Genomic DNA, 23,301 nt, shown 5'->3' on the forward strand with positions numbered 1-23,301 from the left:
TGTGTGTGTGTGTGTGTGTGTGTGTGTGTGTGTGTGTGTGTGTGTGTTTAAATACAGGGCTCACTGGTAAGCCAGGTTGGCCCTCAAACTTAAAAAATCCTAATGCCTCTGTCTCTAAGTGCTGGGATTACAGGCATGTACCTACCACCATGCCTGGTTCAAGAAAAATCTGAGCTTTGGAGCCATAAAAATCTTGGTTCAAATATTGTCCTGCAACTTGGCCATGAGTCTTTTACAGTACATCTTTATATCTAGGCTCCTGGCTGGCTTCCTAGCAATTCCACTGGATGCCCACCCCTACCCCAGACATTAAATTGAAGTAATATGTACAGAGAGACATCAACATAGCACAATACAGACCATCTTTTCCAGCAGAAAGGACTCCACACAAAGCTTCCTAATGAACACTCTCAGCCCAATAGTCTCCACCACTCCAGCTGCAGGTCAAGCTGCCCTATTCAACCCTCCCAAGAATTCTCCTGATCCTCCTTTCCATGGTCTATAGCAATTCTTCCAGGCTCTAGCATGTCCTCCATGTCCCCACCTGTGGGACCCCTATACCCCATGAGCATGTAAACACACCAGAAGCACAGTTCTATCTCTACTAGAGATGAAAGAATACAGTTAGCTCAAGATCTAGGATGCTTGTCCCAAAGTCCATGTGTTACTTACCAACAGGATCATACAGAACTCTAAGCAGCCCAAAAATCTGGACAGACAAGAGTTTATGACCCAACTCTGCCCAACACACTATACTCTGGACTTCCCTGAGCTACAGTCCCAGAACCTTGGGAGCAAACAGGAAGTAAAGTAGCCAAATACAGCTCCTGTTCCATGGGAAGCCCTAGAACCTGGCAGGCCAACAGAACCTGGAATCTACTGCTGGCACAGCCATATACAGTTGCTGGGTTTCAGGTGGTGTGGGGCAGGGCTCCTGCAGGGAAAGGACAGGGAGTTCTCCCTCCTTGATCTCTGGACTTGAATTTTATTTCATGCTGGAGGCTTTTAAGTTAAGGTGAGGCACTGACAGCAGGGCGTGGGGCTAACCCACAGAGGGGGACCAGCTGATGCTGGTGACACCACCCACCAATATCAAACATTGATAGGAAGATCACTCCCCGTGTCCAAAAGCCATCAGGATATCTGTCCCAGGTTAGCCACCCCCCTCCCAGCTCTGGACAGGTGGCAGGTGGCAGCAGAGTCACATTTAATTACCTACATGATCTCAGGAACACCCCGTCCCTATAGCTAGGACAATGAAAGCATCTCTCATAACCCATGAGGAAGTCAACTCATCCGACAATCAGGAGGGCGCCAGTCAGGCAAAGGCTTCATGTGCCAAAGGGAGGGGCAGAACTGGTTACTGCTGCACCCAGGACAAGTTCCAAGAGGTTCTCTTCTAACTGAGTGATAATCCAACAGGACAACCTTCACTAGGCTATTCCCTCCTTGGTCCTAAGACTTCACAGGACTAGTATGACCCAAAAGACCCAAAGCTTGCACGATAGCTTCCTTGTGTTTCCAACCACAACCTAGCCTGGCAATCAAGAGACCTTACCCTGGGAGTTGGGGGCCATACCTCTTCTGCTGCTACCATGCACTTTGGCCTCATGCAAGCTTTCTTCTCTAGGTTTGCTACTACAGTCAGATAATCTGCAGAGCGGGAATAAATCCGGGGCTGTAAGGAAAACTATTTTACATTTCCCAAAGATTTGAATCTGTTTGGGTGTGAGTAAAAGAGATAAAGTGGTCTGACTTAGCTAGGTGCCAGGCAGCCAAATGAAGGCCACCAGTAGCACTGAGCTGTGTTCAAATTCTGGCTCATGTCCATGTCTAGGTCATGGGTTTGATGGACCACAGCACCTGAGTGATCTAGTCAGTCCTTGATGCTGGGCTCCTGTTCCACACACAGACCTCTGGAATAAGGACATAAAGAAAAGCCAAGGCTGGCTCAAGTGGAGAAGGGTAATTCTAGGGATCTCCAGAGGCTCTGATCATTGTGAAACCATGCCAGGATCTTGGCAGGAGCATCTTGCCAAATCCATAGTGCTCAGAGACAGCTCAAAGGAGAGCCAAAAAAAAAAAAAAAAAAAATACTAGCCAAGCAGTGGTGATATACACCTTTAATCCCAGCACTTAGGAGGCAGAGGCAGGCAGAACTCTGTGAATTTAAGGCCAGTCTGGTCTACAGAGTGACCAGGGCAGCCAGAGCTTCACAGTAAAATCCTGTCTCAAAAAAAAAGAAGAAAGAAGGAAGAAGGAAGAAGGAAGAAGGAAGAAGAAGAAGAAGAAGAAGAAGAAGAAGAAGAAGAAGAAGAAGGAAGAAAAGAAAAGAAGAGAAGAGAAAAGAAAAGAAAAGAAAAGAAAAGAAAAGAAAAGAAAAGAAAAGAAAAGAAAAGAAAAGAAATAGAAATACTCATTTTGCTTTGCCCTCAGCCTCAAGGACAGGCTCAAAGTATCAAGCCTCATTCAAGGCTTGAAGACATGTTGCCTCCAGTATGAAACTCCATTTCCCACAGCTCATGGAAACTGCACAGAGCAGCTCAAGCCAGGAGCAGAGTTGATTCACTCTATACACATGTCTTGAAGAACCAAGAGACTTGGACTAGGCAAGAAGGTGGCAACATCTTGAGTAACTATCCAGACTGGTCCTGTTCTGTAGCCTTCATTCACTCTGCCTTGAGCTTATGCCCAATTAATTCCACTCAAGGACACAGTAAGACATGTGTGAAGCAACAGTAAAATGCTAGACTGGATGTGACCAGCACTGTGGTTTTGGCTGGCCTCTGGCAAAGCAACAGTTCCATGCTTGGGGACCTTCATAGTTTAAAGGGTAGATCCAGTGGCTTAGCAGTTAAGAGCATTGTTGCTCTTGCAGAAGACCAGAGTTTGGTTCCCAGTATCCACATCAGGTGGTTCACAACCACCAGTAACCAGATGCTGGGGGACCTGACTCCTCTGGACTCCATGGGTACCTGGACATACATGCACAAATACCCCTACATACACTCACTCTTTCTCTCTAATTAAAAATAGATATTTTTAATGAAACAAAAGCTAGATACAAATGATGGAAGCTATTGGAAGATGTGAGAAGCATACAGCCTTGGCAATGATTAAAAGACCCTCCAGGACTCTCTGTTCCCCGAGGCCTGGCCATGTGGAACATAGTTGGAAACTTAGTGGGTGGAGAAAATGAATGAGCTACCACATGTGACCTGGAAGCCTCAGGGTCCTGTGCAGCAGACCCTGGGTTGCACCTCACCTAAATTCCTCAACTCCCAACTCATTAGCTCTAATCTAGATTGCTTGTGGCAAAGCCTGAGGGATTGGCAAGAGCCCCAGAAGCCAGGATTCTTTCCACGAACCACCCCTTACTGAGTCAAGAGCTAGAATCACACAGGTATGGTCCAGGGAGCCTTGAATAAACAAATTAAATAGTAAATAAAGAAAAAGAGAGAATAGAGAGTATTTGAACCTGAAGAGCCAAAACATGTTATCAGGAGACCATGAGTAAGTCCTTGTGCTTTATCTGGGACCCATTTTCCCAGATAAAATAAGAGGGTTGGAAAAGTTACCCCAAGAGCCTGTCTAGCTCTGCCATGTTGTAGTCTAGCCAGGCCTAGGTCACTCTGACACCCTGTAACACAACCTTTGAAGGCTATCAGATAAGCACCCTGGGCAGGACTAGTAGCAGATGCAAGAAAAATATCTGGGGGACCTAAAGCCCTCAGAATACAAACAGCAACAAGACAAAAGAGAGTACTCCTCAAGAAGCAGGCCTCCTCTACCAACCAAATATGAAGTCTTAGTTGAGTTGAAGGCCCAAATCCACTGTTTGAAAGTCCAAAGTCTAGACAAGTGCCCTTGGCTAGAACAGACAGGGCTGGCCAGGAAAAGTGTCCAGCAATCAGTCAGGGCTTTTCCTCGCAGAACCCTTCCCCTGCTAAGAGTCTGCCTGTCTGTCTTCAGATGGTCAATCCAGGCCAGGCCCCTGAGCATATCTTCACCATCCATCAGGGGAGCTGCAGGATGCTGGTTATGGATAGGTGGAAAAAGCATCCAGGTTATGAAATAGCATTCTAGCTAAAGCGATCTTTCATTTTCCTGTCTCTTAAAGGGAGGGAGAGATGAAGGAAACCAACCTCCAATACTGGCTAAGCAGAAGCAGTGACCTCAGCGGAAAGGCATGCAAATGAGAACAGAGGAGGAGGAAAAAGAGTTGTCAGTTACCTGTTAATGACCCCATTCTTGGTATGATTATAAGGCCAATATTGCTTACTTGGATTCTGGGAGCATGCTTAGTTCTATCTCCGAGTCACTTACATATATGCTCTATCTGTATGTGACATACATAGGCCTAAATGTCTTTCTAAGAGTTCCAAAGGAAACTGAGGAGAGTCTATACTTACAGATGAATACTGGGTAGAATGAACAATGGTGAAATGTTAGTGAAGGGTATATTTTTAAAAGCCTGGAAAGCAAGGTTTTGGCCCCTGGGGAGTCTCAAGCTCCTACTTGAAACCCTGATGACATCTTAAGAGTGCATAAGCTAGCACACTGAAGTAGCTGCTGCTCCAGCTCTGAGAGCTGCAAGAATGATCTACATGCAAGTAAATGAAGATAGTGTATCAGCCAATGTTAAATCATCCTGTACATCAGGACAGAGACTATCAGAGAATGTCCTCTGGTCTTCTTCCTATCCTTGGAAGATGGGACACAGAAAAAAAAAAGAGCAGAAGAATTAAACAGAAAATACTGAACAATGAAACCTACACCTAACCTGAGAGGCTAATTGGGGACTGGAGTGACAGAAGGAGATCCCAGGACAGAATACTAAAGGACAGCAGCCATGGACAGTTGCTGTGTACAGCAGAAGCACAGACAGAGCAATGGTGCGACAGCGTGATCCTAGCGCGCCCTCTTGTGGCCAAAGGGAGGATGGGTTTATGGACAACCACGAGGGGTTGGCGAGAAGAGGGTTCTGTAGCTCCAGCTCCCTCTCAACACGTCCTTTTAACTTCATCATGCCTCAGACTCTTGGTCTCCATCTCCCCTGCCATCAGCCCCTGCAGTGTGAGACTTCTGACACCTGCAGAGAGGTACAGAAAATGTGTCATAAAGAATGGGAATTTAGAGGACTGGAGAACAGCTTAAGGCACTTGCAGAGGACTCAAGTTTAATTCCCAGCACCCACATGGTGGCTAATAACCATCCATAACTACAGTTCCAGGAAATCCAATGCCCTCTACTGACCAGGCAGGCACATAGTGCACATATGTACATACATACATGCAGGTACATTTTTCATACACATTTATAAAAAAATAAAATAAAGGCTAGAGAGATAGCTTAGCAATTAAGAGATCTAGATTCTTTTCCAGAGGGTCTGGATTCCCAGAACCCACAAGGGAGCTCACAACCATTTGCAACTCCAGTTCCAGGGGATCCATGACCTTTTCTGGCTCCTGAAGTACCAAGCACACATGTGGTGGTACGCAGACAGACATGTAGGCAAAACACCAATACACATAAAAATGATTAACAACAAGGAAGCCAGATGACAGTGGTGGCACATGCTTTTAATCTCAGCACTCAAGGAGAAAGAGGGAGGCAAATCACTGTGAGTTCAAGGCCAGTTTGGTCTACAAAGTGAGTCCAGGACAGCCAAGGCTACACAGAGAAACCTCACCTTGAAAAAAACAAACAAAAAAAAAAAAAAAAACAAGCAAACAAACAATGAAATTTAATTCAGAAGTAGACATGTGTCTAGAAAAGCCAAAGTGTGTGCCAGGGCGGTGTGAGTCTGACACGAGAAACTAGTTTAACACTGGTATAGGCAATTTCCTGAGGGGCAAGGTTAACAGGATGAGGAAGGAAGCTTAGCACCCTCAGTCTGCTACACTCTTGTTTTCTAGCTCAGCTAGACCTTCCAAATCTCTAATTCCCTTTAACTCTCAGAACTGTTGTTTCTACTGACACTTATTACTCAGAAATAGGATAATAGTGACCCCTTCAGTATGTGTCCTTAGTTCCCTTTCCCCTAGATTCAAAATCCTAGGACCCTGCTAGTACCATTATGGGTCTATCACTCATCCAGTCACAAAATATGTCTATTGAGCACCCATTCTGGTGAGAACTGCAGTGTTGAATCTTAATTAGCAACAATTTGTGCATGATTTCTGTTTCACTTTACAGAAGCACAGCCTTACACAACTGGCTAAAAGGAGAGCAATTCCTAATGCCTGGCCCTACAAAGAACAGGAGGAATTCTGGTAACCAGAGAGGTCTGATAGCCCTAAGCAGGCACAGATGACTTACCAGAGTCTATTACAGCATTTCTTTGCACCTGTTTGTCTTTACTATAGGCCCTTATATGAGCTGGATTATATTTGGTCATTTGAGCTGCAAGCTGGAGAACGAAGCAGGATATTGCAGCAGGCACTCTGCAACCACAGGAGAGGCGAAGGGGGACTAGAGACAAAACTATTATGCCCTCAGGGATGGTGGTTCTGTTCTTCCTCTCAAGTCAACTTGCTCTAATGGCAGGAGACACTTTGCTACGTTTGATATGACCACCTAAGAAAGGGGAGACTGTGTTCCATAGCACATGCCTACAATTCCACTACTTGGGAGGCTAGAGCAGGAGGATGATACATTCAAGGCTAGGCTCAGCTACATAGTGAGACCCTGTCTGAAAATAAAAACAAGGAAACCAGGATATGGAGGACTAATGTTATCAGAGGAGTCTATGCAAAAACATTTAAAAGAAGGTGTTAAAAGCAGTTCATAGTAGTGTATGCCTTTAAACCAGCACTCAGCTCAGGAGAGTGAGTGAGGGGCACCACTGTCTCTCTGCGTCCAGCCCTGTGGCAAAAACAAACAAAATGGAAAAATAAAGAAATAAGGTGTCTCCACCACCTAGAAAGCCTTATTCTACAGGGGTCCTAAAGAGCTGGCATTTGCCTATTTTAAGTGGCTACCTTAAAAATCCCAAAAAAGAGCCTGTTGTGGTGGTGCACGTCTGTATTTCCAGCTTTCTGGTGGGCACAGACAGGTGAATCTCTGTGAGTTTGAGGCCAGCCTGGTCTACAAAGCAAGTCCAAAACTATACTGAGAAACCCTGCCTAGAAAAACAAACAAACGAACAAACAAAAATTCCACACAAGAGTGTAGGCACTGTTTTCACCTCACAAACCAGGCCCAAGAAATTGCTGAGTAAATGCAAGAAAAAGTGTTTTATCACTTGTCAGAACCAGTCCTGACATGTCCTGCTTGAGTTACATGGCAGACGCTTACTGACTTGACCATAAATAGCTTTCCAGATAAAATCAGGTGAAAGTATATACTAGTAAGATGTAATCTGAAGGGAAATCAGGAATGGGGATGGAGAGGGAGAGGTAAAGGAAAGAGAAAATAGCCAGGCAAGAGAGAACTTGCCCAGGGCAGCTATACCCTAGGCTCTAGGCTGGGATGTGCAAGGAGTCTTAGCCTGGCCTGGGTCCTCAAATATTCCCTGGATTCTAAGATCCCTCAGCCTCAAATTAGCCCTATAATGCTGTGAACCAAAGTCTGGAAGACATGCTCCAAGCTCACCAGCTCAAGTCTTGGCTTGGATGACTACTAAATGTCAGTACCCATAAGCTCTAATTTTCTCAAGTATCTTCACCAAACATTCTAAGTTTCTGTTGTTTTTTGTTTTAGTATTTATTTATTTCACATAGATGGGTGTTTTGTCTGCATGTATCTGTGAATCATGCATCTTCCTTGTGCTTGTGGGTGGGACTGGAGTTAACAGACGGTTGTGAGCTGCCAAGTGGGTGCTAGGAATTGAACCTGGGTCCTCTACAAGAGGAACAAATGTTCTTAACCACTGATCCATCTTTCCATCCCACTCTAAGTTTTTCAAGTATTATTTGTTCATTCTTATATTCAAATAGTAGGGGGGAAAGGTAAATTAGGTAATAAAAAATTTCCTCCCTCCTAGCCTCTCCAGTCTCTCTCCTAGAGGTTATAACTGGACAGCGTGGGGCCTTTGCTTCCAAATGCTTGTTCATATGCATGCCTTCTAGTGTTCTACCACAGTGGGGTTATGTTATACACAATGCTTTACAACTTTCTCCCAACAATAGATTTCTAAATCAGCACTTAGAAAATTTCCTGTTAGTGTTCCACTGTAAGGGTACTGCATGGGTTATCTAGCCACTCCAACCACACTAGTGAATATGCCACTGGTTCTAGTAGTCTCTCTTATTAACTGGACTGCCAAGAATACCTCTGTGCTTGCTACCCTATGCTCAGCCATAGGATATAATCCTACGGGGTTACAGGGTCATACAGTACATATACAGGCAGTGTTTTGATTAAGAAGATAATGATTTTGCCTACCAAGAACCAGGAGGATCAGGAGTTCAAAGTTATCATAGTCTGTATAGCAAATTCAAAGCCAGCCTCACTACATAGAGAAACCAATCCATCTCAAAATCCAAAACAGACCAACAACAAAAACTGTTTGTGGCCAGGTGGTGGTGGCTCACACCTTTAATCCCAGCACTCCTGAGGCAGAGGCAGGTAGATCTTTGAGTTTGAGGCCAGCCTGGTCTACAGAGTGAGTTTCAGGATAGCCTGGGATATACAGAGAAACCCTGCCTCAAAAAAAAAAAAAAAAAAAAAAAAAAAAAAAAAAAAAAAAAAAAAAAAGCAAAAAATAAACTGTGTGTGTGTAGATACAGATATGTGTCTATATGTATGTATTAGAAAAAAAACAAAACCAACCATACCCCATAAGCACACAGAGAGATGACAGAAGGAAAGGGAAATTCCAGCATGTTTCTTTCTCTGACTTGCTTTCAAAAATTAGGCTCTATGCCAGAAGTCCTTGTTAGGCCACACTGTACACATTTGGCCCACAGTTACAACTCTTCTCTAATCACCTGGCACAGGACTGGGCAGGACTGGGCTCCTAAGGCAGGCTGCCCTAGCTGCAAGCCTAGGATTGACTGAGCATGTCTATCTCCTTCCAGCCTCTGATGACTTCCAGATTGGTATCTTAATTTAGTGCTACTTCCTCACATGCTTACTGGACTTCTCTCTCACATATCTTAGAGGCAATACCTCCTCTTCTACTATCCTAGCCACACTCAAGCTGTCTTCTCCTCAGGGGTCCTGTACATCAGGAACAGCTTCAGGGCTCATCCAAGACTTTCTTAAAGTCAGATGCCTGACTTCTAATACCTCTCACCGATATCTAATAGAAAGTAGATTTCATCCTCTTTTCTGATCCCTGACCCAGTCCTTTGCTCCCTTAGTTCATGCTGTCATCCAAAGCCACTAGCCCCTAGTCTAACTGCTGAGAATACAGAGCTCCAGAGCAGGTTTCTGTTTATATCATACAACCAATCCCTACCTCCTCCACAACTCCCCTCTGCTTCATCCAGAACAGGATCAAGTTCCTGATGGCTCAGCAGCCTTCACCCCCAATTTGGAGGTCTCATTTTCTTGAAGCAAGCAAGCAATGCAGCAGGCACAGCCGTTAATGATCCATACCAACTCCTTGATCCTTGGGCACTGGGGTCTCTCCATACAGTGACGTCATTGCCCAGAACATTGAAACAATACAGATCCTCAAATACTGAAGTTTTCTGTATGAGTCAGTCTCTCACTGACTCATGTTTACTCCCATCCTTCCCTAGTGAAAAATATCCCTAGGTTATAGCCTTCTGCAGACATTTCTCCAATGCCCCCTGAATACCACCTCTCTTGTGGTCACTAGATTGTGGTCACTAGAGAGGACTCTGACCTCTCTTGTTTTGAATCACACCTGACTCTGATGGACTTAGGACTGAGCTAGATAATCTTGCTGTCTAAGCTGTGTTCATCTCATTTCAGAAATCCTGTTTAGTCTACCCTAGCAAAGCAAAATGGAACACATAAATATTTTTATACAAAATGATATAAAGAAATTGTCCGGTTTGGTAGCACACACCTTTAATCCTAGCATCTGGGAGACAGCAGGTGAATCTCTGAGTTCAAGGCTAGCCTGCTCTACAGAGAGCGTTCCAGGACAACCAAGGCTAAATCTTGTCTTGCAAACCAAAACCAAACCAAAACAAACAAACAAACACAACAACAAAAAGTCATTTTGGTTTTGTGGTTTTGTTTTTGTTTAAGACAAGGTCTGCCTATGAGCCAAAGCTGTCTTTCAACTCACTATCTTCCTACCTCAGTATCCCAAGTGCTTGGGTAAAATTAAAGGCATGTGCTACAATGCCTGACCTTAGAACCCTTCTACAAATATTTATTTACTGTGTCTGCACAAAACCATGCACATGTGTGGAAATCAGAGGAAACTGGTGAGAGTCAGTTCTTTCCTTTCACCATGTGAGTCCTGGGGATCGAACAGACAGTCGGGGTTGGAACTAACAAATTGGCCAGCATTACAAAAAAAATTTTTTTAGATTTATTTATTTTATGAGTGTTTTGTCTGCATGTATTTGTGTGTGCCAGGTGCATGCCTGGTGCCTTCAGAGTTCAGAAGGCATAGGATCCCCTGGAACTAGAGATACCGATAGTGGTAAGCCACCATTCGAGCACTGGGAATTGAACTCTGGTCATTCACAAGAACCACAAGTGCTCCTAACTGCTGAGCCATCTCTCCAGTTCCCAGCAACTCTTAAGCAAGACATTTCCTACACATTGACTTTAACTGAACCTAATCATCTTTCTCTTTTTAATTAACTCTCGCCTGGCATGGTGGTCTTTAGGTGGCACTCAGGAGGCAGAGGCAGGCGGATCTCTCTCTGTTAGGCCAGCCTGGTCTACAGAGTGAGTCCAGGGCAACAGGGCTACACAGAGAAACGCTGTCTCAAAAAACAAAACAAAAAACTGAACTCTCAGGTCAGGCGATGGTGGCGCACACCTTTAATCACAGCGCTTGGAAGGCGGAGGCTTATGGATCTCTGAATTCGAGGGCAGACTGGTGTTCAGAGCCAGTTCCAGGACAGCCAAGGCTATCCAGAGAAAACCTGTCTCAAAAAATAAAACAAACAAACAAATAAATAAATAATTTAAAAATCTTAGCTCTTATCCCTCTTGATGAATATGTGCTTCTGAGGTAGCCACAGCCTTCTACACAACAGCAGGACATTTATGAGGATACAGCCTCTATGCATTCTTCATGTGCTCTTCTACCTGCAAAGATTCTCCAATACTCTGTAGTTTTGTTCTGATATGACTAATGTCACTAATTCTCCCTGAAATGCTCTTCCCACTTCCTAGACTTGGATAATATTGAGATTCGCTCACTTGCCATACAATTTGTTCATTTAAAGTGTAAAGTTTTCACTGTATTCCCTTATCATAATTTTAGGACATTTTTATCATTCTAAAAAGAAACTCACCCAAATAGCCTATCCTCTTCCCAGTGCTCTGTGCCTACTGGGCATTCAATGCTGTTTTGAATGCTCTGTATCTTATGTTGTCCTCCTCCTGCCTGGGAGCTGTCTCCAAACAGCCCACAAAAATCAGTAGGGGCATGAGATGAGAAGTGTTCCTGGATGAGAAGTGTGCCTGGAACGGCCAGCAAGCATTGTACAAGGAATCACACACTCCAGGAACCAGCAGTGGGCTAGTTTGACTTTAATTCCAGAGAACAATGGCTAAGTACCCCTTGGGGAATGGGTTGGAAAGGAAAGGGAGTCCTATACCTTAACCCTGAGCTCAGAATGGCTTTCTGGTCTGGGAGAACTACAACCTCCAACATCTCCCCATGTTTTATTTTATAATGAAGAAGTGTCATCATGAGTGTTAAGAAAGTTTTCATCTATTTTAGAGTGATCTAGGGTCTGATAATGTATCATAGTCTAATAATGTATCATGGTGGTTATTCTAGCAATGGTGGTCATCATCATCATTGCTGCAGGAACTGTATAAGGCAAGGGGCAGTTCCTCCAACATATTAGGCACACCCGTCATAAGTGAAGCCTGTGTGATAGCTTTGTACTTCCCATTCAGGACCCCACCACGGCACCTCCTTCCTAGTAACTAAAGGAAAAATGACCAGTGGAAACAGCCAGCTTAACTATTCATTCACCAACTATTTCCACATTAGTCCTTCCCAAACATCCTGAAGTGTCATGATCACCTCCCCTTAAAGATGGTGTCCCTATGTTGCCCAGGTTGGCCTCAAACTTCCAAAGCTCATAAGCACTCTTCCTACCTCAGCCTCGTGAGAGCAGATATGAACCACTGGGACTAACCATCAGCTATGGGATTCTATTCCTGTTTTACAGTTCAGGATAAATGATCTACTCACAAATGACTGGCTCACAAAATCAGTGAGTGGTTAATCTGGGATCTGTTCATCAATGAGGTCTGTTGTATCTAGTTGGCACCTCTGCCAATCCACTTTCATCAGCTTCTAAGCACTTCTTTCCTCTTTTCTCACTAAGGTCACTTATGACTTCTGAATGGGAAAACTAAATAAAAATTCTTCCTACAAAGCTTTTGTCCATGTTTGAGATTCATCATGCCCTTCACTTCCAGGTCCTCTCTTGGGGTTATCTATCTCTCAGGGAGTTAGATGCCTTTGGCCACTTAAACAGTTGTCCTCCTTCATCCCACTCCCAACTTTGCTAACTGAAGCACTTTCTAGAGAAGGACCCAATCTCTGTCCTCTATTCTATTCCATACTCCTTTGGGGATTTCGGTTACAACTCTACTGCAGTCCCCAAAGCTGTCTTCCAAGCTCAAACCTTACACCTGAAGAGTGTGGGGGCCTTCACTCAGATGACTCACAAATGCTCATCTTCTCACTTCGTCCCTACCTATTCTTTCTCCTACATGCTGTCATCATTTCTTTTTGTCATCTACACGCTTACCTAACCCAAACATGAGGACACCAACCTTAATTCCTTGTTTGCTTTTCTTTTCTTTCTATTTTCTTTTTTTAGAAGAGTCTCATATAGTCCGAGCTGGCCTCAAAGTTGCTATATAACTGAGGATGACTTTGAACTAATAACTCTGCTTTCTGCACTCCAAGGGCTGGGATTACAGGTATGAACCACCACACACTCAGCCTTTTTTCCTCTCTCAGTCTTTCTTGCTCAGCTTCCTTATGCTCTTCCTAAAATTCCTCTACAGTACTCCCAGCCAATGCCTGAGCACAAGTCATCACCTCTGGTTAGAAGCCTGTAAAAACCTACAGACTGGAGCTGGAGAATGGGCTTACAAGTTAAGAGCACTTGTTGCTCTGGAAGAGGACCCTGGTTCAATTCTGAGCACCCAGATGGCAGACCACAACCACTGTAACTCCAGTAGAGAATCTGACACCCTAATCTCTGAAGGCAACCAGGTATGTACACAGTACACAAACATATATTCAAGCAAACACTCATACAGATAAAATAAAATACATCTTCAAAAAAGAAACCTACATATTGTTCTTTCTCCTCTAAAGTAGTCTCTATCACATGCCTACTTACCAATTGCAGTTACCTTTAAAAGTCAAGTCTAATAGTCTTATGCTCCCATACTCTGAACTCAAGGAAAAGTCCTCTGGCTTTTGTAGTCTTTCAATAGTTGATTTCTGATGAACTTTCCAGCCACTTTCCTAGCCATCCCACAATTATTCAATGCCAAATAACTTGTAACTCATGGAAATCAACATTTGCACCTCCAGTTTCATAAAACTGACTAGCCCAGCCCAGCCTAGATTTCCAGTCTTCCTTCACACCAGACAATCTCTTATGAAATAATGCTAAACTACAGAAGGAAATATGAAGAAAAATTACACAAGAGCAAAGAGGAATCAAACTACTCGAGGTGTTGTAGGGATAGCCCAGCTGGTAAAGTGTGGTGCAAGCACAAAAATCTGAGTTTTAATCACCAGCACCCACATAAAAAAATCTGAGTGTGGACTCACAGACAGTCTGTACTTGTGAGGTACTTGGCAGGTGGGGATAGAAAGATCCCTAGAGCTTATCCACAGTGATGTAAGTATCAGGGTCACAGAGAAACCCTGTCTCAAAAACTAAGTTTGACAGCAGTCAAGAAAAATACCTGAGTCACATTAGTGGTACACACTTTTAATCCCAGCACTTAGAGGCAGAGACAGGAAGATTTTCTGTGAATTCTGGGTCAGCCTGGTTTAAAAAGAAAGTTTCAGGATAACCAGGGCTACACAGAGAAACCCTGTTTCGAAATACACACACATACACACACACACACACACAAAGACACAAAGACACTTCTACATGCAAGCACACACATGTGCATGAGTACTCACACGCATGTATGCACACATCCACATAAACACATAATCTCTCTCACACACACAAATACTGGGGGGAAAAGGTATTCTGAAATATAAGCAGCACATCCAAGTGAGGGCTTCGACCATGGCACCAAGTATCTGACTGGCTGTGAAAAACTATCCTCAGGACCACTTAGTTCACATGGAAATTAAGAAGAAAAAAGGGCTCTTCTTCTCACGTGATATTTGACAACAGGAAGGAAACATCCCAACTGCCCAAATGCCATGTGAACCCCTCATTATGGATTAGAAAACTTGCATTCTGGTAGTCATTAGTGGAGTATACAGCATAATCCAGAAACCCACTTGCTTTTCTGTATTTTCCAAGTTTGAGTGACAAGAAAACTAAATTACTAAAAATCTGTAACTGGCCTTGTAGTCAAGAGAGCCACCCCTAGGACTCAGATTATCATCTCCGAGTATTATTTTCCAACAAACAGAATGAAAAAGGGATACATTCTACCCCTTTTGCAATCATCATTTTGCAACCCTTATTAAATAATGGTTCTGGTAAATACATGCCAATGATATCTTATGACACAAAAAAGAGTAATAACTAGATATTTAGTGCTTCCTAATAGAAATGCAAATATTACCATATATAATCACCCAGGTTTAATGGTTCATATCATTAATCCCAGCACTCAGAAAGCAGAAACAGGCTGATTTCTACAAGTTCAAGGCCAGCCTGGTCAACATAGCAAGTTCCAGAACAACCACAGCTTTCAAGACCTTGCCTCAAAATACAAACAGCAGCAAAACCACAAATAATACATACAAATATAATTATAGACAGACAGACAGATACATAAGTCATGCTGGACATGGTGGTCTGTGCCTATAATCCCAATACTTGGGAGGCTAAGGAAAGACAATTGTGAATTTACAAGTCCAAAAACAATCCTGTTGTCTTTATTTAGTAAGACTCTGCCTCAAAACAAACAAACAAGCCAGATGTGGTGGCATACACCTTTAATCACAGCACTTGGGAGGCAGAGACAGACAGATGGATCTCTGTGAGTTCCAGGACAGCCTGGTCTACAAATGAAGTCCAGGACAGCCAGAGCTTGATACACAGAGAAACCCTATCTCAGGAAGACCAACAAAACAAACAAACCAGAATCTAATGAAACCTCTGGATCTAACTATTGGCTTACAGGGGAGAGAGAGGTACATTTCTAGATGTGTTCCATTATAGAGAACCAGGTTTGCATACCCAAGGCTCTAGGTTCAATCCCCATTATCCATTCCCACTTTCTCCCCACCCACCCACCCCCAAAATAGAAAGAAAAATCAAGGGACTGCGGCTGGAGAGTTGGCTCAGTAGTTAGCAGCACTAGTTGTTATTCAAGAAGACCCAGGTCTGATTCTCAAAACCCGTACAGTGGCTCACAACCATATGTAATTCCAGTTCTAGGAAATCCAATGTCCTCTTCTGGCCTCTGTGGGTTTTATTTATTTATACATTCAGGCAAAACACACTGTGGGGTTTATTTTTTAAGATTTTTTTGTTTTAATTTTATTCACAATTATGTGCATATATGGATGTCTCTGGGTGGGTTTATACATGTGAACGCAGTCCCTGAAAAGGCCAAAAGAGGAGGTTGGTTCCCTTGGAATGAGAGTTAAGGACACTTGCCAACTGCCTGATGTAGGTGGTAGGAATTAAACTCCAGTCCTCAGAAGAGTAGTATGTGTTCTTAGCCACTGAGCAATCTCTCCAGCCCTCTCCAGGCATAGTGGTGCACACTCGTAATCCCAGCACTCGGGGAGGCAGAGACCGGCAGATAGCTGTGAGTTCCAGGCTAGCCTGGTCTACAAAGCAAGTCCAGGACAGTCAAGGCCACAGAGAGAAACCTTGTCTTGAAACAATGAGCAAAACTGAGATGGATGGAAAATCTACTAATCAAACGATTCAACCTCTTTACTAAACTAAAAAGAAAAAAATGGAGACAGATAATATATTAAAATATTTGAGCCAGACGTGGTGGCTCAAGGCTGTAATTCCAGCATTCATTAAACTGAGAAGAGAGAATTACTGTCAATATGAAGCCAGCCTGGGCTACATAGCAAGTTCCAGCATAGCCTGGGATTACAATGCACCATCTGTGTTGGAAAAACAATCACTGCTGGGCAGTGGTGGCACACACCTTTAATTCCAACACTTGGAAGACAGAGGCAGGGGATTTCTGTGAGTTTGAAGCCAGCCTAGTCACACAGTGAGTTCCAGGCCAGCCAGGGCTACTACAGAAAGAAACCCTGTCTTGAAGAAAGAATTTTTAAAAAAGGCAAATTACAACCCTAAAAACAATTTGAGAGGGCCATTGAGATGGTTCACTGAATAAAGGCATTTGCTGAACAAGCCTGTGGACCCGAGTTTGATTCCCAGATTCCAGGGTAGAAAGAGAAAACCAACTCCTGAAGGTTGTCATCTGACTCCCACACAGCATGCAGCTATGCACATCTGTACCTCACGCACATATATCATGCAGATGACAACCCCTCTAAAATTTTAAGAGCATTAGAACTAATATATACATATATGCATATCCTAATTAAAATTCTAAAAGTTTTAGCTGGGCATGGTGGTACACAACTTTAATCCCAGCACTTAAAAGGCTGTGGCAGGAGGATCTCTGAGTTCTGAGGCCAGCCTGGTCTACAAAGAGAGTTCCAGGATAACCAGGGCTGTTACAGAGAAAACCTGTCTTGAAAAATAATAAATAAATAATGCTTGAAGCAATCATAAATCTAACACTAAATGAATACATTTTAAAATTATTATTGTTATTGTTGTTTTGCTTTTCTTTTTTTTTTCTTTTTCTTTTTTAGTTGTTTTGCTTTTCAAGACAGGGTTTCTGTGTGTAGCTGTGACCATCCTGGAATTACTTTGTAGACCAGGCTGGCCACGAACTCACAGAGGTCTGCCTGCCTCTGCCTCCTGAGTGCTGGGATTAAAGGCATGCACCACCATGTCTGGCTAATTTTTTTAAAATCTTTTTAAAAACTTGTTATTATTTTATTTTATGTGTACAGATATTTTGCCTGCACATATGTCTGTGAAGGGTGTGTATGACTGGTGCCCTCAGAGGCCAACAGATAGGTTCAGATTCCCTGGCACTGGAGTTGCAAAAGACTGTGAGCTGTCATGTGGATGCTGGCCACTAAATACTTATTTGATTATATAATAAAGTACTGAGGGTGTTTTCTTTGTTTGCTTGTTTTTATGACAATGTCTCATGTGTTCCAGGCTGGTCTTGAACAACCTACATAACAGATGATGATCTTGAATTTCTGATTCTCCTGCCTCTATCCTCAGAGTGCTGTGATTATAGGGGTGATCCATTAAGCCCAGTTTTGCAGACCTGCGGATTGAACAGAGGGCTTTGTACATACATATTAGGCAAGCACTCTGCCAACTAAGTTTATCTGTTTACTTCCTCCCTCACTTTTGTTTTTGAGACTGGCCTCAGTATTCAGCCCAGGCTAGCCTCAAACTCACAATCTCCCTCCACCAGCCCCTCAAATACTGGGGTGGCAGGCATTCACCAATTACTGCGGTTTCACATTTTTTTATTAGCATGTATCTATGTATTTGGTACATATGCTACTTGTATTTAAAAGTATATGGACGAGGGACTGCCTCTGACATAAACTGATTAACCTGCTCTTTGATCACCTCCCCCTGATGGGGGAGCAGCCTTACCAGGCCACAGAAGATGAAAATGCAGCCACTCCTGATGAGATCTGATAGACTAAGATCAGAAGGAAGGAGAGGGGGACCTCCCCTATCAGTGGACTTGGGGAGGGGCATGTGTGAAGAAGGGGGAGGGAAGGTGGGATTAGGAGGGGAGGAGGGAGGGGCTTATGGGGGATACAAAGTAAATAAAGTATAATTAATAAAAAAAAAAGTGTATGGGCACGTGAATGTGAGTACAAATGGAAACCAGAGTTTGACATCAGGTGTCTTCCTTAATCACTCTCCACTTTATTTTCTGAGACAAAATCTCTCAGTGAACTGCAGACTAGCCTAGTTTGCCCTGAGAATCCTACCTTTACTTCCTGAGCCTTGGGTTACAGGCAGGACATTACACTTATCTATTTTTATGTGGGTGCCGGGAGTCTGAAGTCTGACCCACAGTGTGTGTGTGTGTGTGTGTGTGTGTGTGTGTGTGTGTGTGTGTGTATACAAATCTAAGCTGGACTGGGTTACAAAGTGAGACCCTGCCCTCAAATATAGATAGATAGATAGATAGATAGATAGATAGATAGATAGATAGATACATACATACATACATACATACATACATACATACATACATACATACATACATACGTGGGTGGGTGGATGGGTGGATAGATGGTGTGGTAGTTAAGAGCACAGGCTGCTCTTCCAGAGGACCTGGGTTCAATTCCCAGCACCCACATGGTTCACAGTCATCTGTTAACTCCAGCTCTAGGGAACACAACTCCTTCTCTGGCCTCAAGGGTACTCAAACTCACATGCACATGTCCACGCATACATATAATTTTAAAAAATTATACACATAATTTTTAAAAAACACACAAAAATACAAAAACAATTCCAGCTATTCAGGAGGCTATAAAGAGGATCACAATACCAAAGCCAGCCTAAGCTGCAAAGTACAGGCTAGCCAGTGTAACTTAGGAAGACCCTGTCTCAAAACAAAAAGTAAAACAGAGCTGGGGCTACAGTGCAGTGGTTAGACCACTTGCCAAGTATCTACAAGGCTTAAATCAGCAGCGGGGGGAGGGGCGCGGGGGGTGGTAGTCGGGCAGTACTGAATAGGTGAAGTAGGAAGCAGAGGGAACAGCAAGTTAAGCAACAGACAATACAAGTTAACATTTACTGGATTCTGACTTTATCTTTGGTGCTTACTGGGTTATCGGTGCTGGGCTAGGGCTAAGTGTTTTACACAAAGTAACACTCTGGCCATCTCACAGTGTTTGTGAGACACATGCTGCTTATATGCCAGATGAAGAGTCCTATGTCCAGAGACAGTAAACAATTTGTCTACAATAACCCAGTAACTAACAGGTTGAGATTCAAACCTGTGCTTGCTTGGCTCTGAAGTCCTATAACTTCTGTGCACAAGCGCTGGGGTCTACTGTGTATAAAGGAGAAGCCTGTGCGCAAAAGAACAAGGGATCCCTAAATACCCTAAAGGTCTGGATCATGTTCCACAAGGGGGCCCACTGCTAACAGTTCCATAGGAAGAATGCCCTAGTACAATGCCCTATTGTCGATGATGCAGTGTCTGCTCGAAAGACAGGAATACAGGCTCCCAGAAATTCTATAGGAAAGTGGGCAGCATCAGGAGTAAGGGAAGCAAGAAGAGAAGCCAGAAAAGGTAACAGTGTTCACCTTTAGATTTACCCAAATAAGGATCTACCTCAAAGAAAAAACTAAACATCTTTGTAACAGGAAAAAAGGATTTTTCTTTCCTCAAGTTCCAGTCAAACCCGAATCTTAAAGTATCTTATCCTTCCCCATTTCACTCATATACTAAAGGCAAACAATTTTTCTTGCAGGTTAACATTAAAATCATAAAATCTTCCACTGCACTTTAACTTCAGTAAGTCTCGTATTTTAACACTATTTTTCACTTGGCAAGTCTAGTTTTCAAGGTAAATAATAAATGAATGATCTCAACTTAACCTCAGAGGTTTCTACACTGGATGAATCACCAAGCCTCCTCCAGCCATAAGTATCTTTCTTCAAAGGAATCATTTAGGTCTCAGAGATGGGAACTCAGCTCTCTGTCCTTCACTACCACCTGGTTGGAGGGTCTGGAATTAGGGACATCTCTAACTTAGTACATCTGCTACAGCTGGGCCTGAGAATCACTTTAGACCGGTGGTTCGCGTCCTTCCTAAAGCTGCAACCCTTGAATACACCTCATGTTGTGGTGTGCCCAACCATAAAATTATTTTCATTGCTGTTTCATAACTGTAATTTTGTTACTGTTATGAATCGTAAATATCTGTGTTTTCTGATTGTCTTATGCTACCTCTGTCGCCTCCTTAAAGGAGTCCAACCGAGATTGGGAACTCCTGCTTTAGATCTATGTGTTTAAAAAGCGGAACTTCGCTTCTGTCTTGTGTAAGAAACTAGTCCCCCAAAAGGCATCGCCCCTCGCTGTGTGTGTGTGTGTGTGTGTGTGTGTGTGTGTGTGTGTGTGTGTGTATGGGGGTTGAGACCGAACACTTGTGCTTAAACTTCAGATTTACAGGGCCACTTCTTGCTTTCCCAAACAGTCGGTCTTGAAGACACTGCACAGGCAGTGTCTTAGCTCAGAGTTGGGAGGAACCACTCGCTAAACTGGCTTAGCAATTCCTCAGGAAGGCTCAACCCTCAGACCAACACCAACACACGATGATCCCAAAGACCTTGGGGGAAGAAAGAGGCTCTTTCACCTAACTTCTCTATGCATTGCCACCCAACAGGCCCAGGGCTGGGCCAGAATGAAGAGGCTTGTAGGTGCACACCTCGCGCCGGCCAACCAATCCTCAGGAACCCGTCCTTCTAAATTACAGGGCTAGCTCAACGAGGTCAGAGGCAACCCAAGCAGGGGCAAACCACTGCGGTTCTCGACGTCTTGTTTATGTCTGGGCCCGGCGCGGAGCCGCAACTCCTTTCTGACATGCCCGCCATCCGCTCGCGGATTCCCAGAGGCCTCGCAGACCCCTCAAGACCCTCGGTTTCCGGCTCCCCGGCTCAGGGCGGCCTCCACTGTCGCCTCTCAAGGCCCCTCAGACAGCCCGGACCCTCGGCTCACCCTCGAGCGTCTCGCACTGCACCAGGTTGAGGTAGTCCGCCTGGCTGAGCACCCCGGCCTTCAGGCCGCGCACCAATCCCTCCAAGTAGCCATTGTCCACGTTGAAATAAAGCTCCGGGAAGAACGACATGGCTGCGGCGGGGGCGGCGGGACCGGAGAGCCCCGATCAGCCCGCAACTCGACTCCGAGATCAGCTGACGCGGCGCCCGCAGCGGGCTGTCAAGCGCGTCAGGTGACGCGCAGCGCCCCACGTGACCCCAGCCGGGCTGGCTTTTAATCGTATCTAGCTTCCGCGTAGCCTGGCGCGCAAGCGTTCTCGGGAGTGAGCGGCTCCCCGCCCTCTGGGCGCCTGCGCACTAGAGAGAGGCGGGGCTTCGGCGCCTAGCGGAGCAAAGGAGCGTCGTCGATGTTGGAAGTCGACCGCGTGGTGGCGCTAAAACCCTCAGGATTCGAGCAGGGCCCTCAGTTTAGTTTTCCCTGGTTAGGCGTGTCTGTCTGGCCAACCAGGTAAAGGTGAGCTTGTGTGCAGTTCCTTACGCTGTCGAGGCTGACTCCTACCAGCCGGAAACCGAGGTCCTGGGAGGGGAGGGTTTTGGAGCAAAATGTTTATCCACTAGCTAGACTTTACGCCGGTAAGCCGTGCTGCACTCTCTTTGCCTGCCTGTGTTGCACTGGATTCCCTAGGACCGGCGTGTGTCCTCCTGCTTTCCCCAAAGGGTCCAGGTGCCTTAAAGTCGCCCGTGTACGTGGCCCAGATGATAAGAGTGACTTAGACCCTTAGGTTATGGTGTGTGTAGTTCCGCCCCCTACCCTTCGGTGAGCCCAACAACCCTTCGACAGCCACGTTTCGAAATAACCACAGCTTTAGGATCGGTCCCATCCTTTATTCGCGTCCCCTGCCTTTGCCCAACATCCGTAGGCTAGGTGCGGCTGCAGAGGTTTGTGGCAGTACCCAGCTTGCGGCAGTAGCAAAAGGCATTGAAGAAGCGGCAGTAGCACGTGGCGCACGGGTCGCAGCAAGGTACCTGCTGCCCCAGGCAGGACTCGTGCAGCCTTACACAGCGACGCGGAGAACGAGACTCGCGGTTCTGGGGATCTAGCACCTGCATTCGTAGGCAAGTAAGAACGTCTGACCTCAAGTTCAGAAAACCCTCCCACCCGGATCCCAGTAGGATGGCAGTAGGCGGTGGGGCAGGGGTGGTCTGCAGTTCTGCCCAGGTTGGGCAGTCCGGATGATGGTGCCCCGATGCTCCCTACCTTCTGCTTTATCCCTTTCCCTGAGGGGTTACCTCTGCCAAAGCTTCTGCCTTCTGCAGCAGAGCTTCTTCTGCTCCGTCTGCAGTTTTCTTCTTCATGCCATTCAGACTTAGTCCTAGGGCAGAGGATGTAAGGGCCACGCCCTCCACGCACCAGCGTACTCACCTCCCAAGGTTGGGACTGGGGTTTGGGAACTAGGGCTTGGCCCCAGGCTGGCTGATTCGTAGCCAGCAATTGTCCTCACCACACACACCCCCAACCTGACCATACTTACTTGGGAACTCTGGGAACAAGGCCTGGTCAGGCCTTCTGATGCCTTCCAGTGGTGCCATGGCCATCTGGACCCCTAGCGTAGGAGGCAGGACCAGCAGCAGGACACAAGTCAGCAGCGTGACAGTCAGCATGGCCTGGTTTAGCAGGAAAACAACCCCATTTAATCCCTCCCTATCCTTACAGTACCCTACCAAAGCAGAGAGAGAGAGGGAAAGGGAGGGAGAGAGAGGTTCCCAGAAAGTAGTCTTTGCACTTACCTTTGCTTGCTGATCCTTGCCTAGAGAGTTCCTGGCCACTTGTACCCTGAGCTTATATGGCAGCGTCTAATAAAGGGCCCACACGTGACTGCCTCCTGCAGCCAAGGCATGAGGGGGCCTCTCAGGAAAATGGGGACACAATTCAGGCTTTCTCCCTAAAACCTGAACCTTTCAGTATTCTATTAGAGAAGTACCCATCTCCAATTTGGCATGAGGCAGCCAGGAACCAATTAAACTTTGGGAACAACATAGGGTGTCCAGACCCCAAATTTCCATAAGACCAGAACCTAGGGATGGGTCAGGCTAGAACCATTAACAATAATAAGGCAGGCAGCCCTATGACCTTAATTTAATTTTCTGGCCCCACAGATGTTCACTTAGTCTATATGGCATATTGTTTCCT

General features: G+C 45.0%; 2 protein-coding genes across 2 annotated transcripts in view; both read right to left on the reverse strand.

The window, feature by feature from the left end:
- The window catches only part of Atp6v0d1 (ATPase H+ transporting V0 subunit d1), a 44,404-nt gene extending 22,965 nt beyond the window's left edge, over positions 1-21,439 (reverse strand). Inside the window, exon 1 of the mRNA XM_055621083.1 lies at positions 21,112-21,439. Within this exon, the coding sequence (XP_055477058.1) occupies positions 21,112-21,241 (130 nt within the window). The 5' untranslated portion in view covers positions 21,242-21,439. The remainder of the gene's footprint in view (positions 1-21,111) is intronic.
- A 548-nt stretch (positions 21,440-21,987) lies between these two features.
- Agrp (agouti related neuropeptide) lies at positions 21,988-23,067 on the reverse strand. Its single transcript, XM_055621488.1, has 4 exons — positions 22,899-23,067; positions 22,643-22,775; positions 22,401-22,483; positions 21,988-22,214 (listed from the first exon to the last, which is right to left on the reverse strand). Exons 2-4 carry the CDS (start codon positions 22,770-22,772, stop codon positions 22,032-22,034), a joined length of 396 nt encoding a protein of 131 aa, XP_055477463.1. The 5' UTR covers positions 22,773-22,775; positions 22,899-23,067; the 3' UTR covers positions 21,988-22,031.
- Between the last annotated feature and the right edge of the window lie 234 nt (positions 23,068-23,301).

This window comes from Psammomys obesus, unplaced genomic scaffold (assembly GCF_907164565.1).
Source record: "Psammomys obesus unplaced genomic scaffold, mPsaObe1.curated_primary_1811, whole genome shotgun sequence".
NCBI classification, from domain to species: Eukaryota; Metazoa; Chordata; class Mammalia; order Rodentia; family Muridae; genus Psammomys; species Psammomys obesus.